General features: G+C 38.5%; 1 protein-coding gene across 1 annotated transcript in view; it reads right to left on the reverse strand.

Annotated features, from left to right (window-relative positions):
- NDFIP2 (Nedd4 family interacting protein 2) overlaps positions 1-17,571 on the reverse strand; it is a 71,074-nt gene that overhangs the window by 34,147 nt on the left and 19,356 nt on the right. The window contains exons 2-3 of the mRNA XM_070408871.1: positions 6,745-6,910; positions 4,069-4,202 (exon numbers count right to left, since the gene is read on the reverse strand). Of these exons, the coding sequence (XP_070264972.1) occupies positions 4,069-4,202; positions 6,745-6,910 (300 nt within the window). The remainder of the gene's footprint in view (positions 1-4,068; positions 4,203-6,744; positions 6,911-17,571) is intronic.

Below are 17,571 nucleotides of genomic sequence, written 5' to 3' on the forward strand. Positions count from 1 at the left end.
AGAGGCCACCGCCGCTGCGCTCACCAGCCATGAGCCTGGCTTCTGGCTGAGCAGTGCTCCCCCTGTGGGAGCGCACTGACCACCAGGGGGCAGCTCCTGTGTTGAGTGTCTGCCCCCTGGTGGTCAGTGCACATCATAGCAACCAGTCGTTTCACCGTTGGGCCGAAATTGGCTCTCCAACATCCCCCAAGGGGTCCTGGATTGTCAGAGGGTGCAGGCCAGGTTGAGGGACCCCACTGGTGCACGATTGGGGTCAGAGAGGGACACGGGAGGTTGGCCAGCCAAGGAAGGACTGCGGGAGGGCTCCAGGGCATGTCCAGCCCATCTCGCTCAGTCCTGATAGGCCGGACCCCAGCAGCAAGCTAACCTACCGGTTGAAGTGTCTGACCCCTGGTGGTCAGTGCATGTCACAGCAAGCGGTTGAGAGGCCTTAGCATACATTAGCATACTACGCTTTAATTGGTTGCACGGCCTATCGGATGACCAGACACTTAGCATATTAGGCTTTTATTATATAGGATTGATTCGATGGAATTTTATTCAACCATTAAAATAATAGAAACATTTAAATAGAATGTTTAAAAAATAAAAGATGGTATCTGTGCAATAATTTCAACTATAACTATGTTTAACGCTGATTTATAAATCCTAAAATTGGCAAAAGACACTAAATATTTTAAAATGAAGAACAACTCTGGTATTTTCTTCTTAATTTCCCACATTGGCAAATGTAAAGAAAGCATTCATTAACTAACTGGCATTTATTAAGTACCAAATATGTCCCAGATGATAGATAGGTGCTGGAATCATAAATATAAGGTCCTTGTCCTGGATTTGCTCACAATTTATTAAATGCTAGTTTTTATGTCAAAAGACAAGTTACTGACACACAATTTAAAACACGTGCGTGGCCAGCATGGCTCAGTGATTGAGCATCAACCTATGAACTAGGAGGTCATGGTTCAATTCCCAGTCAGGGCATTCTCTCTCATCATTGATGTTTCTATCTCTCTCTCCCTCTCCCTTCTTCTCTGAAATCAATAAAAATATATTTTTTTAAGATAAAAAATAAAATACGTTACAAAAAAAATCCGAACCCTACCCATGACAGGGTTATAAAATGAGACTAACTGATAAACAAGAACAAGCCATGTTCTAAAAGTTTTATAAAGTGGATTATTTGGAATTCAAATATTTTTCACAGAAATATTAAAAATAAGTTTTTTTCATAAATCTTTTAATTTTTCTTATGATACATGCAACCCTATACATAAGAAATAGAAAATAGTGTTTCCAAGTCTCCTCGCCATTCTCCCAAGAAGAATAGATTCAAGAAACAGGCTTCAGGTTACCCAGCTGAGGTTCACTGACAAGTGAATATACAGACATACCTCATTTTATTGTACTTTGCTTTACTGCATTTCACAAATGTTGAACGGAAGGCAAAATGTTTCACCAACAAAAAGATTACAACTTGCTTTATTGCAATATTTGCTTTATCATGTGGTCTGGAACTGAACTCACATTATCTCCAAGGTATGCCTATACTCAAAACTAATTAGACCTTTAAAAAAAAAATCTGAATCAAGTATAGGAACACATACTAGAGCTCTGACCAGGTTGCTCAGTTAGTTAGAGTGTCGTCCCAATACGTCAAGGTTGTGGGTTCGATCTCCTCTCAGTCAGGGCACACACAATGAATGCATAAATAAGTGGAATAACAAATCGATGTTTGTTTTTCTCTCTTTCCCCCTTCCTCATTCTCTAAAATCACCCTTCCTCTTTCTCTAAAATCAATCCATCCATAAAAAAATAATAATAAAAATAAATATAATCATATTTTGTAGGAAAAAAGTGATAGAGCACTGGGTTAGAAACTGATGAATTTAAGCCCAAGCAGGTTTTGCTCAGTGGATAGAGCATCGGCCTGCGGACTGAAGGGTCTCGGGTTCAATTCTGGTCAAGGGCACATACCTTGGTTGCAGGCTCCCGACCCTGGTGGGGGGCATTTGGGAGGCAACCAACTGATGTGTCTCTCTCACATCACTGTTTCTCTCTGTCTCTCCCTCTCCCTTCCATTCTCTCTAAAATATCCTCAGTTGAGGATTAAAAAAAAAAGAAGAAACTGATGAATTTAAAAGATTATTTATAAACATCTAAGTAAGTCTCCTGAACAATTTTATTTTGCTTTCCATGAAATTTTCCACAACCCTCACAGGTAGAGTTATATTAAAAGCAGTTGAAAACAGAAAACTTCTCTTTATAAACATGTTCCCAATTCAGGCTGGGATCAAATACTTTCTAAAACAGGTGCTGGAAATGATGATAGTGGAAGATTAGAATAGTAAAACTCTGTGGAGTTTTTTCTTCAAAAGGTAAAATCACCTTATGCTTTTCTCAAAGCACAGAGAACAAGACTTAATGCTTCCTACTTTCTGTTTAGAGAAATCCTACTGCATGGAAATTAGGGCAGTAAAGACACAAAGTTCATGACACCCTTTAAGCACATTTGTATTTCCAAGGTCTTTAGGGAGACACTTACCTGAGAAAAGGAGTTACTGTCCCTCTACTTCACTGAGAGTGTGTGCATGTATACAAATACACGTACAAACATATATGTACTAAGCAACCTACAGTAGATTTTGATAGAAACTCCACACTTCATAGATCTATCCTCTTTCTTTATGATTCTCCCCTCCCAGTATAAAAAATCTTTATTGACTGAGCTATATTTATGCACCACCTTAATAGAGACTTACTTTCTCCCTAAGAGAGAAAAAGAATAAATATTAAATTTGGGGTTTACTATCTTTACTTATGTGCCCAAAGCTACTTATATTGACATTTAACTCTGTGTGTATTGGGAAGATGGGAGTGGGAGCAGGTATGGAAAGGGTTCTAGCTAATGAAAGAAATTCATCCAATAAAATGCTCATGACCAGAGAATCTACTTGCTGGGCTCTGGCCTAACAGCGGCAAGAGGAAAATGCTATACATAGAAACGCCTCTTTCTCTCTCTTAGCCCTGTACCTAGTTCTAGCTTCACTGGGTAAAGTTACTTTTTTCTGTCTTTTTCCTGAACAAAATGGGATGAATTTAGGGATCTGAAATAACATCCCAAAGTCTGAAGCAAAAAAAGAGCAACAAACCCTAGTCCTACTTGCAGCCAAACTAAAATGTAAATAATTTCTGCCTTTACCTAGCTGCAGAAGATCATACATGTATATCTTTACTGAGACAGCCACTCCTTTTACCAAAACAAGAAATAACATTTATGTACATCATTGATTATCTCTATTACTAAGATAGGAAGATGAGAGAGAATAGGCAAGTAGAATCATTCAAAATTCTAGGGTGGGATGTGTTAAAAGGACAAAATAAAAGTGAATTTGGGAAAAAAGTGAATTGACAAACAAAATTTAAAGGCCTTGTTAGTTATTTCTCTGTGCTTTTTAACCTACCTTGAGTTCATTCATAGTCACTAGAGTTTTCGTTTTTTGGGACTACATTGGAAATGTTAGTTTGAAGGGTTGGAGTAGATATTGAAGAATTTAGACTGATTATGCTAAAATACAAAATATGAGTAGGAAAAAAAGATAATTTGAATACAGTGATGGACCATGGACTGTAAACTATAGAAGGAGGGAAATAAGGACATCAACAGTGAAGAGGTTGATGGACTTGAGGTCTAAGTGAAAGAGAACAACAACTAGGGTGAGTCAGAAGGATGGGAGGTTAAGGCCAGTGCATGAGATGCCTAAAATCAAGAATTCGGAAGTGATAATTGTATGGATAAAGATAAGGTCTAGGATGACCACAACGTAAGATGGGATAAAGGGGAAGATCAAAAGAAACAGAAATAGAAATGAGGAGGTCAAGGAATGAAAAAGGTAAATTTAACTAGGAGAGTACCTATTTCACTAAAAATGACACATATAAGTAGTAGTAAAATATTAAAAATATACACAGGCACAAACACTCAAATACAGACCACTATTTTTGATATTACTAAATAGACATATCAATTAATAAAAATAATATTCTCAAAAGGAAATAAAACTTTCTTACTCTTTGGGATGTTTCTGCTGCTGCAGCAGCCATTGCAGCAGCTTTTGCCTTCTCAGCTTCATCATACGTAGGAAGAGAGGTAGCAACACTGTATGGAGGTGGCACAGGATAAAACTCATTGTATACTTCTGCATCTGAAGAAAAGGAATTTAAAAAGGATAACCATTAAAAGGAACTATTTTATATAATTTTTATAGCCAAATACATAATTTAATAATTTACAACAGGCAGGCCACTAAGGATTATTATTGCTATTGTAGTCCTATGTTATAAGCTATAAAACACAGAAATTACTACTATAATCATATGTATTTTAGTCCTATATTTATTATAAAGAAAAAGGACTAATAAATATTATCTAAAGGCTCATACACAAAACAAGAACCTTAAGAAAAAGATTTTGAAAAGGAGTGCAAGATAAGAGAAGTAAGCAACAGTGCTATGCTCAAAGAATTAATTTATTTGCCCAAATAATCTCACAGTCAAAACTATGAGAATTAATAATAATAAATGATTTGCTACATAACTCTAATAAGTTTGAGGTAGTTTGGTACACAGCATAGCAATGGTAGTCACAACAAAAGGATTGCAATTTCCACTTTTAGTATCTTCCATCATTCAGAAATAGACATCTTCAGGATTTTCTTCCTTCAAGATTACCATCAAATATATTTTTTTTAAAAAATCTAGGGTAGCAAATTCACTGTACTATATACTCTGGAAACTTATAAAATAATGAAGAAAAGTTAGCCCATAATAGATTTTAGAAAGCAGTCATTAAATCTTATAGCCAAAGACAAATAAATCAACATAAAACTGTGTATCAAACTGAGCGCTGAACAAGCATGTTGATCAAATAACATTATATACAAACTAGAGGCCCGGTGCATGAAATTCATGCACTGGGGGGGGGGGGGGGGTGTCCCTCAGCCTGGCCTGTGCCCTCTCACAGTCCAGGAGGCCCGCAATCAATTGCCCCAAAGAGGTAGGCTCCGCCCACCCGGCCGGGGCTCCACAATGGATCGCAGGTGCAAAGGGAGGCCCCACCCACCCACCGCAGCGTTGCTGCGGGGTAGCCTGGGCCTCCCTCTTTGGGGCAATTGATCATGCCCCGCAAAGGGAGGCCCCACCCACCCGCCACCTGCCACCGTGTTTGGGGCGACCATGGAGCCCCCAGATTGATCAATCGCCCTGCCAGCCGGTGACCTGGGCCTCCCTCTGCAGGGCAATCATGTGATCGATCTCGCCCCACAGAGGGAGACCCCGACCACCCACCACAGCCCACCGGTCGGTGGCCTGGGCCTCCCTCTTTGGAACGATCGTGGAGCCCCCAATTGATTGACCATCCGGCCAGCCAGTGGCCTGGGCCATACTCTGCAGGGCAATCATGGGATGATGGCCAGGCCACCGACCAATCGCATCACATCCGCCATGGCCGGCCTGGCACCAATGAATGTCATAGCGTGGTCATCCGGAAGATCGTCTGGAAGGTCATTCAGCTGTCTGGTCTAATTAGCATATTATGCTTTTATTATTATAGATAGAAGAAGTAAGCCTTTATTAATTTAACCAGTGAGAACATCTTTATAGAGATGATTTTCACTAACTACATAAAAAAAGTAAATAAATTTGATGTAAAAAATACCAGTCTTTTTACACATCCTATACGGTCTAAATAAAATTTGGACAAGCAAAAATGATAACCAGAGAAAGCTAGATGACACTAATTATAGAACATGAGAGAGAAGAAAGATGAAATACTCAATGAAAGATTTTTTACATTAAAATGTTTTTCAACAACTGATTTTTTAAATGTTTCATAAAGAATATATAAAATACTTCAGTTATTTATAACAGTATACAAAGTCATACTTAAAACACTATAATAATTAAATTAGTGTGGCTGGGAAAAAGCAAACTGTGGCCAGAGAAATAGATGAGGGTAGTTCTTTAGAATGACCTGAAAGGATAGATGAACAGTAGCAAGCAGGAGTCACTGCCTTATGTCTAAGAATTATTACCATATGTATGGAATAACATTATGTACACCCTAACCTCTGTTAACACATTCCACATTCTCACTCACACTCATCATTAATAACACCTTGTTTTATGACTATGTAAATATATACACACACGTGGATATATATGCATGTGTGTATATATGTTTGTTCATTTCTTCTAAAAGTCACATGCTAGTCCATTGGGAATAGATCCTAGTTAAGCATAAAAAAGTTTAAATAGCTACATTTTTCAATTAAATTTTAAAAAGAAAAATATGAGGTAAGTAATGTATGAAGTAAATATTTTATAAACTATCCTTGGGAAAACAGTTTTTTTTAAAATCATAAAACCAAAAAAGTAACCATACTGGTAAAAAACAAATGAATAAAAAACATGAGCTACTAAAAACATTAGTTGTTTCATAATAAAAATAATAACACTGCTCATCTGGTGTGGCTCAGTGGTTGAGTGTTGACCTATGAACCAGGAGGTCACGGTTTGATTCCAGGTCAGGGACGGGTTGTGGGCTTGTTCCCCAGTAGGAGGTGTGCAGGAGGCAACTGATCAATGAGTCTCTGATCATTGATGTTTCTATCTCTCTTTCCCTCTCCCTTCCTCTCTGAAATCAATAAAAATATATTTAAAACAAACAAACAAAAAACACAACCATACCTGAAGTTGTAGGTACTTCCACAGTAATACTGCTATAAGGTGGAGGAGAAGAGTCAGTTTCAAATACTAATGCTGAAGGAGCAGTCTGCACAATCTGTGGTGCTGGGTTTGAAGTTGATGGCTGCTCTATAGCAGATGATTCTGAATTATCCTCTTCATTGTAAAGCTAAGAAAACAAAGAAAAGAAGACATATTAAAGTGATTCTTTTTTAAATTTATGTTAATTTTTAAAGATCATTTCAGTCATAGGGTCACTTTTTAGCTATAAAGAAAGTAAAATAGTATTTAAAAAGATGAACAAACATTTAAGAGACCTAATCAGTCTCTAACAGCTTTAGAATTATAGTTTCTTTACAATAAAGATGAAGTTCAAACTGTTAAGAATTTATGAAGAGAAAGCAGTCTGACTACAGATTCAGATTAATTCAGTCCCACAGTAAACACTGTCTACCATGTATCAATCACTGCGTATTACAAAGGAAAGTAAAGCTTCTAAAGATACAACCACAATACTAAGTAGGCACTAAATGACCACTCTCCAGACTAGGAGCACTCTCCTCGGTGTCACAAAACATCTCCCCTGTTTCCCATTACAGGGTACCCAGGAGAATCCTAATTTAGTCATCTATAATCATACTTCTAAGAGAAAAAAAATGTTAGATGAGCAAGTAAAGGCAAATAACAGTACAGATATACACTAAGCAAAATCAACTAAAACAAGTAACAGTGAAGGTGTCAAAAAAGAGTAAACCACTTTCATAAAATAAAACAGGCATATTTCTGCTAGTAAAAACCTTTCTTGTTAGTATGAGAGAATACCATATTTCATAGTATTCCACAGACAGCATCATGAGTTCTAGATGCCCCCATCACCTGAACAAATTTGCAAAAAAAAAAGAATGTTTACCCCGCCCTTCAGGTGTGTGTACGGCGGGAGCGGGGCAGAGGGAGGAGGGGAGGCACGGGGGGGGGGGGGGGGGGGGGGGGAAGGGGGATAAATATAAAAAAAAAATGTTCAAAACCAAATGTTACACGATATTTTATCAAGACACAACTAAGTTTTCTTTTAAACAAATAAGGGTTTTTATTTCATTTTTTAGCCATTCTTACCTGCTCAAGATGTCAACTGAAAGAAAGGTGTAAGAATATATACAGTATAATTGAATTTTTTAAATAATCAGATATTGTTTATATAATAAATACTAGAGACCCAGTGCATGAATTCATGCACCAGTGGGATCCCTCGGCCTGGCCTGTGGAATAGGGCCGAAACTGCCTCTCCGACATCCCCCAAGGGGTCCCAGATTGCAAGAGGGCACAGGCCAGGCCGAGGGACCCCACCAGTGCACAATCAGGGCCAGGGAGGGACGTGGGAGGTTGGCCAAAGGGGAGGGACCGCAGGAGGGCTCCAGGGTGTGTCTGGCCCATCTTGCTCAGTCCCCATTGGCCGGACTCCAGCAGCAAGCTAACCTACCAGTCAGAGCATCTGCCCCCTGGTGGTCAGTGCACATCATAGTGAGCAATTGACAGGCCTTAGCATTATCATTAGCATATTATGCTTTGATTGGTTGAACAGCCAACCAGCCGACTGGACACTTAGCATATTAGGCTTTTATTATATAGGTGGGTAATCAAAATTTCTGGAAGGATACACAACAAACAGCAAAGAGGGGCTGGTGGGGGAAGATAGTCCATCATTTTCTATTTGAATTTTTCACCCTAAACATAATTTGAAGTTTTTAATTTTTAATAAAACCAAAATGCAATAAAATGTAATCGCTAATTTCTGATTTGGCATGTTTCAGATGCAACAATGTTATGGTAGACTCCATATTTTATGATAAAAAACTTTCTCTAATATAAAATATTACTTAATATCATTACAATAGCTCTCACAGGTTAATATATATGCCTATGCAATTTCTGTTAAAAATGATACAATCTGTCATTGTAAACACAAAAAGACATATTTAAAGAACTCAAATCAAAAAATGTACGCTTTTGTTGTTGTTGTTAATCCTCACCTGAGGATATTTTTCCATTGACTTTTTTTAAGGAGAGTGGAAGAGAGAGGGGACGACAGAAACATTGATGTGAGAGAAACACATCAATTGGTTGCCTCCTGCATGAGCCCCAGACCAAGTACGTGCCCTTGACCGGAATTGAACCCGGGACCCTTTGATCTGCATGCCGACACTCTATCCACTGAGCCAAACCAGTTATGGCAGAAAATGTATGCTTTTTAAGAAAAATAGAGGGATAATGGGGCAAGAAAGTGATTAAAAAATAGATTAAGTTTATATTGCCAGTCTAAACTGTTTTTCTGAGCTTCAGACCTGTATATCCATTCATTTAATTCATTTCTTACATAAAGGCTCTGGGCTGTGTATGTTCAATTCTTTGTTTCCCAAACTACACTGCCTAGCTAAGTTCTGCATATTGTTCAGATATTAGCTTAAAATTAAGTTCTCAGGAAAGCTTTTCTTATCTCCCAAAAGCAGATTAGGGTTCTCTGATATAATCTTAAAGACTATGTTCCTCAGAGCATGTATTACAATAGTAATTATTTATGTACTCATTCATTTACAGTCTCCTTTCCCAGCTAAAGTGAGAGCTCTACAAAAGTGGAGGTTATATATGTCTTGTTAAACACTGAAAATAAAAGTAAGCTCCAAAGTATTTGGATTCAGCCTTGGTTAAAATTAAAAGAAAATACAATAGAGGTCACCAGTCACAATAGTATAAAATGGAAAGCCTTGAGAGAGAATAACCTTGTTAACCCAAGTATTTGACATTTCTAACAGCAAGTATTACTTAGTAAGGAGAAAGAATATACTCACATCCCAAAGACCTCCAAGAACAAAAAGCCAAGAACAGATGGAGTAAATATCTTAAATTTCTATTTTCAAAAGAATTCAATTTCTGGTTAAATACCTTTTAAATGCTAAAACATCAATGTAAATATGCTAGATCCTAAAGGAAGAACTGCCCTACAATTATGCCTCTTTATCAATAGATCAATATGATTTTAACCAAGATTGCTGATCTCACAGTCCTCAAAAGAAAAAAAAGACAGGAGAAAGAAGTATTTGAGTGTGAGTTGTGGGCACCTTGTCATACTTTTATCTAAGGTTGTCTTTAGGGCACTGCTCTCCCTGCCAGCCTCCTTATCTTCTCAAGGTCTCCTCATAACCTATCAATCTAGCTCACATCAATTTAGCATGAGACCATATATATGCCATAAACGTCTATATATTTCATCACAGGAAATTGTTCAGCCTCACCTTTTGTGGTTTTATACTAAAATATGTTTTACATGTAACACATTTTAAATTTACTTTTAAAAGATTGCATTTTTCACCTGGCCGTCGTGGCTCTGTAGTTGAGCGCCAACTTATGAATCAGGAGGTCATGGTTCGATTCTGGTCAGGTCACAGGCCCGGGTTGCGGCCTCAATCCCCAGTGTGGGGCGTGCAGGAGGCAGCTGATCAATGATTCTCCTTCATCACTGATGTTTCTCTCTCTCTCTCTCTCTCTCTCTCTCTCTCTCCTTCCTCTCTGAAATCAATAAAAAATATATATTTTTTAAAAAGACTGCATTTTTGCTGTAACCAGTTTTGCTCAGTGGATAGAGCGTCGGCCTGCGGACTGAAGGGTCCCAGGTTCGATTCAGGTCGAGGGCATGTACCTTGGTTGCGGGCACATACCTAGTAGGGAGTGTGCAGGAGGTAGCTGATCGATGTTTCTCTCTCATCGATGTTTCTGACTCTCTATCTCTCTCCCTTCCTCTCTGTAAAATCAATAAAATATATTTTTTTAAAAAAAGACTGCATTTTTCAAAGTCTGGCCACTAACTTGGGTTTTCATCTCTCTACAATGCAAAATTTGTTCAGATATATTTATTAGTGACTATGCTGTGGGCTTAAGCAATTAGGTTATCTATGGTAGATATGTGACTGTTTTCCTAAAATTCCCTTCCACCCCTCTTTCATTATAGATTCACAGTGTAGGTGTTCAGAAGAAGCCACCCCAAGATATGCCTCTGTGCTATGAGAATTATTTTGAGCTAAAGGCAGTCAAGAACTTGCAGACTCAAAAGAAACTTCTGAGTGTTCACTATCTAGAAGAATTTAAATTAGGAGCCTAGCCCACGATAAGACTTATCACTAGAAATGACTTTTTACCTGTGGAGATAACAGGGCAAACTAATAATTACTGAACATGTGCTCTCCCTACAATTACCTTCTGAAGTGCAATACCTCATTCCTAGCTCAGAATGACGTATATCCTTCAATTTCCCTTTCTGTCTCTAAACCTCTCATGTATGTGGGTTCTCTGACTCCCTCATATATGCGGGGGCTACCATACATATATATATGTAATTAAATTTGGTTATTTTCTCCTGTTAATCTATCTCATGTTTATTTGATTAGACCAGGAAAAGAACCTTGAGGTTAAATTTTCCTCCCCACAACAGTAATCTGGGTGAGACTGAAGCCACTTGACTACAGGACTAGGCCTTGACTATCTACATCAGTCAGGATAATGCACTTCTTTGGCACAGCAACTGGTTCCCAACCAGCATGGCCCTCCCTCTGGGCAGGGTGCCTGAGTCAAAGGTGGGCAATAAAACAAGCTAAGATGATCTACTTAGAGGATATCTAGTGGATGATGGAGGGAGAATTGGTGACTGGCAAAAAAAAACACAGTAAAGTTGGGAGAGAGATGAGACCCTCTCTTCCTTCCTCAACACAGCTAAGGAAACACCACAGCACTTTTTAGTATTTGTTTAAATTAATACAGATGAATAATTCCAAGACAAATGTGCCTTTCATCATATTGTGGTTTATCACAAATAATAATACAGAGTCATTCCAGTGTTTAAAATTTCCGTAAATGGCTTGGGGACCATAATTTAGAAATCCCACTGGAGAAAATGCTCTTATGCACTTTTCAAAAGCAGAAGGAATTTTAGTGATGTTTTAATTTATAAAACTACTAAAAATCCAGAGTTTTTTAAATAGTCCAATGTTCTGGTTTTTACAAGCTAACATATCCTATCTAACATAGGCATTGATTAATGATAAATTCGAGTTGTAATGAAAGGTGTTTTTTTATATATGTATATTTTATTGATTTTTTACAGAGAGGAAGGGAGAGGGATAGAGAGTTTAGAAACATCAATGAGAGAGAAACATCGATCACTGCCTCCTGCACACCTCCTACTGGGGATGTGCCTGCAACTAAGGTACATGCCCTTGACTGGAATCAAACCTGGGACCTTTCAGTCCACAGGCTGATGCTCTCTCCACTGAGCCAAACCGGTTAGGGCTGTAATGAAAGGTTTTATTCCTTTCTGTTTCCTTAATCAAATTAAATAAGAACACTTTCACAGATTCTTCAGAAAGTTTCTGATCTGCATGCACCAAAATTAGTCAGCAAAGGTGGTGGCAGATAAAGTTTAAAAAGCAAAATTGGCTAAGAATTATCTACACTAATAAAAGACAAAGATGCTAATTGACCGTACCTTCGCTATGTCCATCAGCCAATCAGAAGAGTATGCAAATTACCCCAACAAAGATGGCCGTTAAATTTGCATACTGCAAGCGGGGCGGGGCAGTGCCATCTGCCGCCCGCCTCAACCCCGGGATCGGGGTGCCTGCCCTGCCGTGTGTGCGACCTGGGGCGGCAGGGCAGGCACCGCAGGATCAGGCCTGCCATCTGCCACCCAGGGAGCGGGCCTAAGCCAGCAGGTGGTTATCTCCTGAGGGGGTCCCAGACTGTGAGAGGGCACAGGTCGGGCTGAGGGATGCCCCCCGCCAGTGCACAAATTTTTGTGCACCAGGACTCTAGTATTTCATAATAAAGAACTCTGATCTCAGAGTAAAAATATCAAAATAGGTATCATCAGACTTGAAATAAGCCCCCTTAACACCAATCAGAATTTGAACATTCAAGAGATTTTAAAAACAACTATTCAGGCACAGGAATGGTAAACAAGAGTTAATAAATTCTCATTGCAACCATTTTCTTCCAGGAAACTACAAGTTGCAAATTGTGCTTCATGAGGTCCTGATGGCTTAGGGACCCTGGCAAACTCTGATTAGATTTGGGAATGTTTCTATTTTCCCAATCAGATCATAAGCTTCTGAAATTTAGAAAGTATGCTTTATTCATACTGGTATCCCCCAGAAACAGGCAGCAGAGTTTAGGGAATAGAGTAAACTTCACATTAAATGCACAGTTCCCGCCCGGCCTGTTGTGGCTCAGGGGATGAACATCAACCTATGAAACAGGAAGTCATGGTTCGATTCCCCGTCAGGACACATGTCCGGGTTGTGGGCTCAATCCCCAGTGTGGGATGTGCAGGAGACAGGTGATCAATGATTCTCTCTCTCATCATTGAGGATTAAAAATAAAAGTTCAACACCTTAAACAAATACAGCAAAATGCTAACACCTATAATCTTCTATACTAATAAAAGGGTAATATGCTAATGAGACCAGACATCTTCCGGATGTCCATCCGGACAAAGCCACAGCATCTGCAAGGGCCGAAGGCCGGCGGCATGGGAGAGGCGCCGCCATGGACCCGGGAGCAGAGGCGGCCCCTCCATCTATAAGTCTAAAATTATCTATGTTATAAAAGGCCCATGGCCGTAACGCCGTAACGACCACCAGGAAGTGCACTGAGCACCTCTCAGTCCCTCCCCCCTGCCCGGGAGCAGCGGCTCTCGCAGCGGAGAGCTACCAGCAGCAGATGGCGGGGTAGTGAGCTAAGAGCAGCGATGGGTGGGGCGGCCGCTAAGGCAAGCAGAAGTGAGCTACTCGAGCACTATTTCGTGTGTGCTGAGCTTCTAGTCTTAAAAAAAAGTCAAAGAAAAAAACAAAAAGATATAAGGAAATAAAAAATATATATTGTATAAAATGAAAGATTAACTTAAGACTCTATAATCCAGCTTCTAACAATTTCCACTCTATTGCTTAGAAGCCCTATATATCATTAAAAACCTCTAATACCTTCAGTCACTTTACAAAATAACTTTTCCACTTTTAATCTAAATCTAGTTTTCTATGATGGCACTACATTCCTCAAAGGCCTCTCAATGAAGAATGTTAATCCTTGATGAAAATCCCCCTTATCTGGGAACAAGAAGGAAAATTTTCTTGAATATTGCCAGTTCTAGATCAAGAACCTCTCAAGTTCACACATCTATACAACCTGCCAGATGCTTTCCCATCCTGATTGTATTTACAAGGTTCCAAACATTCCCCAGGGAGTAAGACAAGCCAGCTCTATACCCCCAATATTGTCTCCTCTACCTTAAATCCTACTATAATACAAGATAAACCAACTTAACACTTCAACTATAAAACAGGAAGAGTAATAATACCCAGAGTTGAGTGGTCCAGTAACTACATCAGTTCTTCCACGACCTCATCTAGAACTGCTTCTACTAGAAAATAACTGATTTATACATTTTACTTCCTGGTCACAACTTCCTCCTGGCTTTTACCTCACTCCCTTGCTTCCACTTATGTCTATTCTTTGGGCCTTCCATTTGCTGCCACCTGGTTACTTTCTAGGTTATCTTATATAATCTAGACCAGCAGTCGCCAACCTTTCGGACCTCATGGACCACCAGTAGTCCACGGACCACCGGTTGGCGACCACTGGCCTAGACTATAAAGTGAAAAACTTGCATGATACTCACCCTCAATTTCCTAGTTCCCATATCTTCTGCCACATCTACCCCATTGAAACCCAATCTGGGACATTCTGTCTACTCTTTCCTGGTCAAAGATAAAAACACATCACATAACTGTGTAGAAAGGTGCCAGTACAAATTTAGTTTCTGATCCCAGCAGGGCTGTCAAAACCAGTCAACACTATGGCAGGTGTTTCAGCTACACCACTCTCCTATTCCCCACTTCCAACCATGGAACTCTCAGTCAAAATCTTTGCTTCCTTACTTCACAGAGGAAAACAGGTTTTCAAGCAAAAATTCCTCCAACTTATCTCCCTCTGCATCTCTAAATTTATCATTATGGCATCCATCCTAACTTATATTCTTTGCTCTGAAATGCCAGACAACTGTATAGAGAAGATCCTGCCTCCCAAAAGATTGTTTTTCCTTTAAATAACATCTTTCCTTTTCTCCACTAACTTCTTTCTACCCACACATACATTCTATTCATGTCTTACTTAAAAAAGAAAAAAACCTACCCCCAGCTAAAATGATAAACTTTCTCTAGTGTTTTCCAAACTTTTTCCATATCTCCCACTTCCTTTCAGTGACAAATACCCTAAGAGGGGGAAAAAAAGATATTTATCGTCATTCTGTGCACTTCCAATGCTCATTTCCTCTCTAATCCATTACCATCTGGCTTTCACTCAAACAGGTCTTGCTAAGAATATTGATCCTCTACTTGTTAAATCCAAAAACCTTTTTTTTTTTTCAGTCCTTACTCCAAAAATCTTTAATACATTCAACACAGTTGAGTGTTTATAACTGGTTTTTCTTTAGCTTCCAGAGAACTATTCCTTTCTGCTTCTCCTCTTTCCTTTCACTATTCATTCTGCTTCTGTTTATAGGGACCCTAATTTTCCTCTGCCATCTTGTCTTAGCTAAAACTGAATCCAGAACTGTGGAGATTACCTCTAATACATAGACTGAATAGAAGGTGAATGCTGTGTGATCGGTTTCATTTGCAAGGGCATAAGACAACTAACTCCATGTAATATTGTTAAAGTTACTATTACAAGCATTCATTTGTCATGTAAAAAATTAGTATGGTATAATGTCTTATTTGATTTCATTCTTTAGGTGATTAGGTAGACGGTACATGAATAACTAGAAAAGAAGATATTTGATGCCAGAAGATCAAATTTTAAGGTACAGATCTACCACCTCCTAGCTACATAATATTGATTGGGTCTTCCAGCTTCACCTTCTTCCTGTGATTCATTCAGTCAGTCAGTTATCAATCAGTCACTCAACAAACTTTACAAAATGACTATTACGTTCTAGGTCCTATATTGGGTGCAGGAAATAGGTACAAATCCAAGCTCATCAATCTCTAGAACTTCCAGCTTCTAGCAACTAGGACCTCTGAGGCAAGGGCTGCAACGTGGGGAATAAAGGAAAATAGAAGTTTACATATTCTATCATAGGTAAACCAGGGGACCAAGACCAGCAAGACCCAGGCCTGAAACACCAACATTCTTCAGAGAAAGTTTCATTCTTCCCCAGCAAACAGAGAGAAGCTAAGAACAGAATCCTCAAGCAAAACTAAATACTGAGTAATATCAATTACTAAGACATGTTGTTGTTGATGACTCATCCAGGAAGCATAGCAAATGCCAAGAGGCCATTGCAGGCAACAGTTAAAGGGCTCATCCACCAAAGTATTATATGCCAAAACAAACCCTCAAAAGTTGGCTGATAAAAATATACACATAATCTGAATAATTTCATAATAGCAGAAGCCAAATAAATACACACACACACACACACACACACACACATTCTCTCTCAAAAAGTTAGCAAACATGTGCTAACTTTAAATAAACATATTTATTCTTATATAAATATTTATATTATTTCTTTATTCCTATATAAATAATACTTATTCTCATATTACAATGATCACTATAATGCCACATTTCTAAAAGTACTAGTCAATACAAAAAACACTGTTACACCAAGGTTTTCCACAAAACTTAACATGACTGTCATTTTCCAGTAAAAATTAACACATGAATTCCATTACTGCATTGATTTGCACTAGAAGTACAGACGCACAAGACAAAAAATATAACTTGTGCCTTTAAAGGAATCAGAGAGAAGATGAGTAGTTTTCTTTAGTACTCAAATTCCAATTGTTAGCACACATAATAAAACAAATTTACCAAGTACTTCTGGAGGAGAAAAAACCCTGGTAATCTAAATTTTAACTTTACATTTTGAAAGACAATTCTGCTTTAAAGAGAATCCTTTAGTTAGCATAATTAAAACACTGATAAAGACTTGAAAGTATTGTGTTATACATTAATTTTGCTTTTAACAACGTCAATGAAAAAAGCACCGTGCATTTATAAAAAAGGCACTGTGTAGGAAAATGTTGTGTACAGAAAAATAAAAATACTGGCACAACTATTTCTGAGACTACTATTCAATCGCTAAAATGGAGCTAAGAATAAGAAGCATGCTGGTTAAGTATAGAGGTGCTGGAATAAACTTTTCTATATTCAACCTAAGCTCCAGAACTTACTCATTTTTACTAGTATCATCAACAAAGTGGGGTCTATTTTCTCACATGGTTTATGTAGAGTACAAAAATGAACACCTGTACATACTCAGCATAATGCCTGACATAGTAAAAGCCCAATAAATGTTAGTAGTTGTTTTTTTAAAAAGCACTTTATAGCCCTAGCTGGTTTGGCTCAGTGGACAGAGCATTAGCCTGCGGACTGAAAGGTCCCAGGTTCGAATCCAGTCAAGGGCACATGCCCGGGTTGTGGGCTCGATCCCCAGTGTGGGGTGCGCAGGAGGCAACCGATCAATGATTTTCTCTCATCATTGATGTTTCTATCTTTCTCTTCCTCTCCCTTACTCTCTAAAATCAATAAAAATATATTATAAATAAACAATAGCACTTTATACATATCATCTACTTTAGTTCCTAGAACAACCCTTTGAGGTAAGATGGAACAAACTTTAAATAATTGAATTGACACACCTAATTAGGGGCAAAGAAAGATTCAAATTCAGGTTTTACTGTCACTAAATTCAGGCTCTTTCTATTTCAAGATGCCTCCAATAAA

The sequence above is a fragment of the Myotis yumanensis genome, unplaced genomic scaffold, assembly GCF_028538775.1.
Source record: "Myotis yumanensis isolate MYYU_CA2020_CCGP unplaced genomic scaffold, mMyoYum1.0.hap1 SCAF_3, whole genome shotgun sequence".
In the NCBI taxonomy this organism is placed as follows: Eukaryota; Metazoa; Chordata; class Mammalia; order Chiroptera; family Vespertilionidae; genus Myotis; species Myotis yumanensis.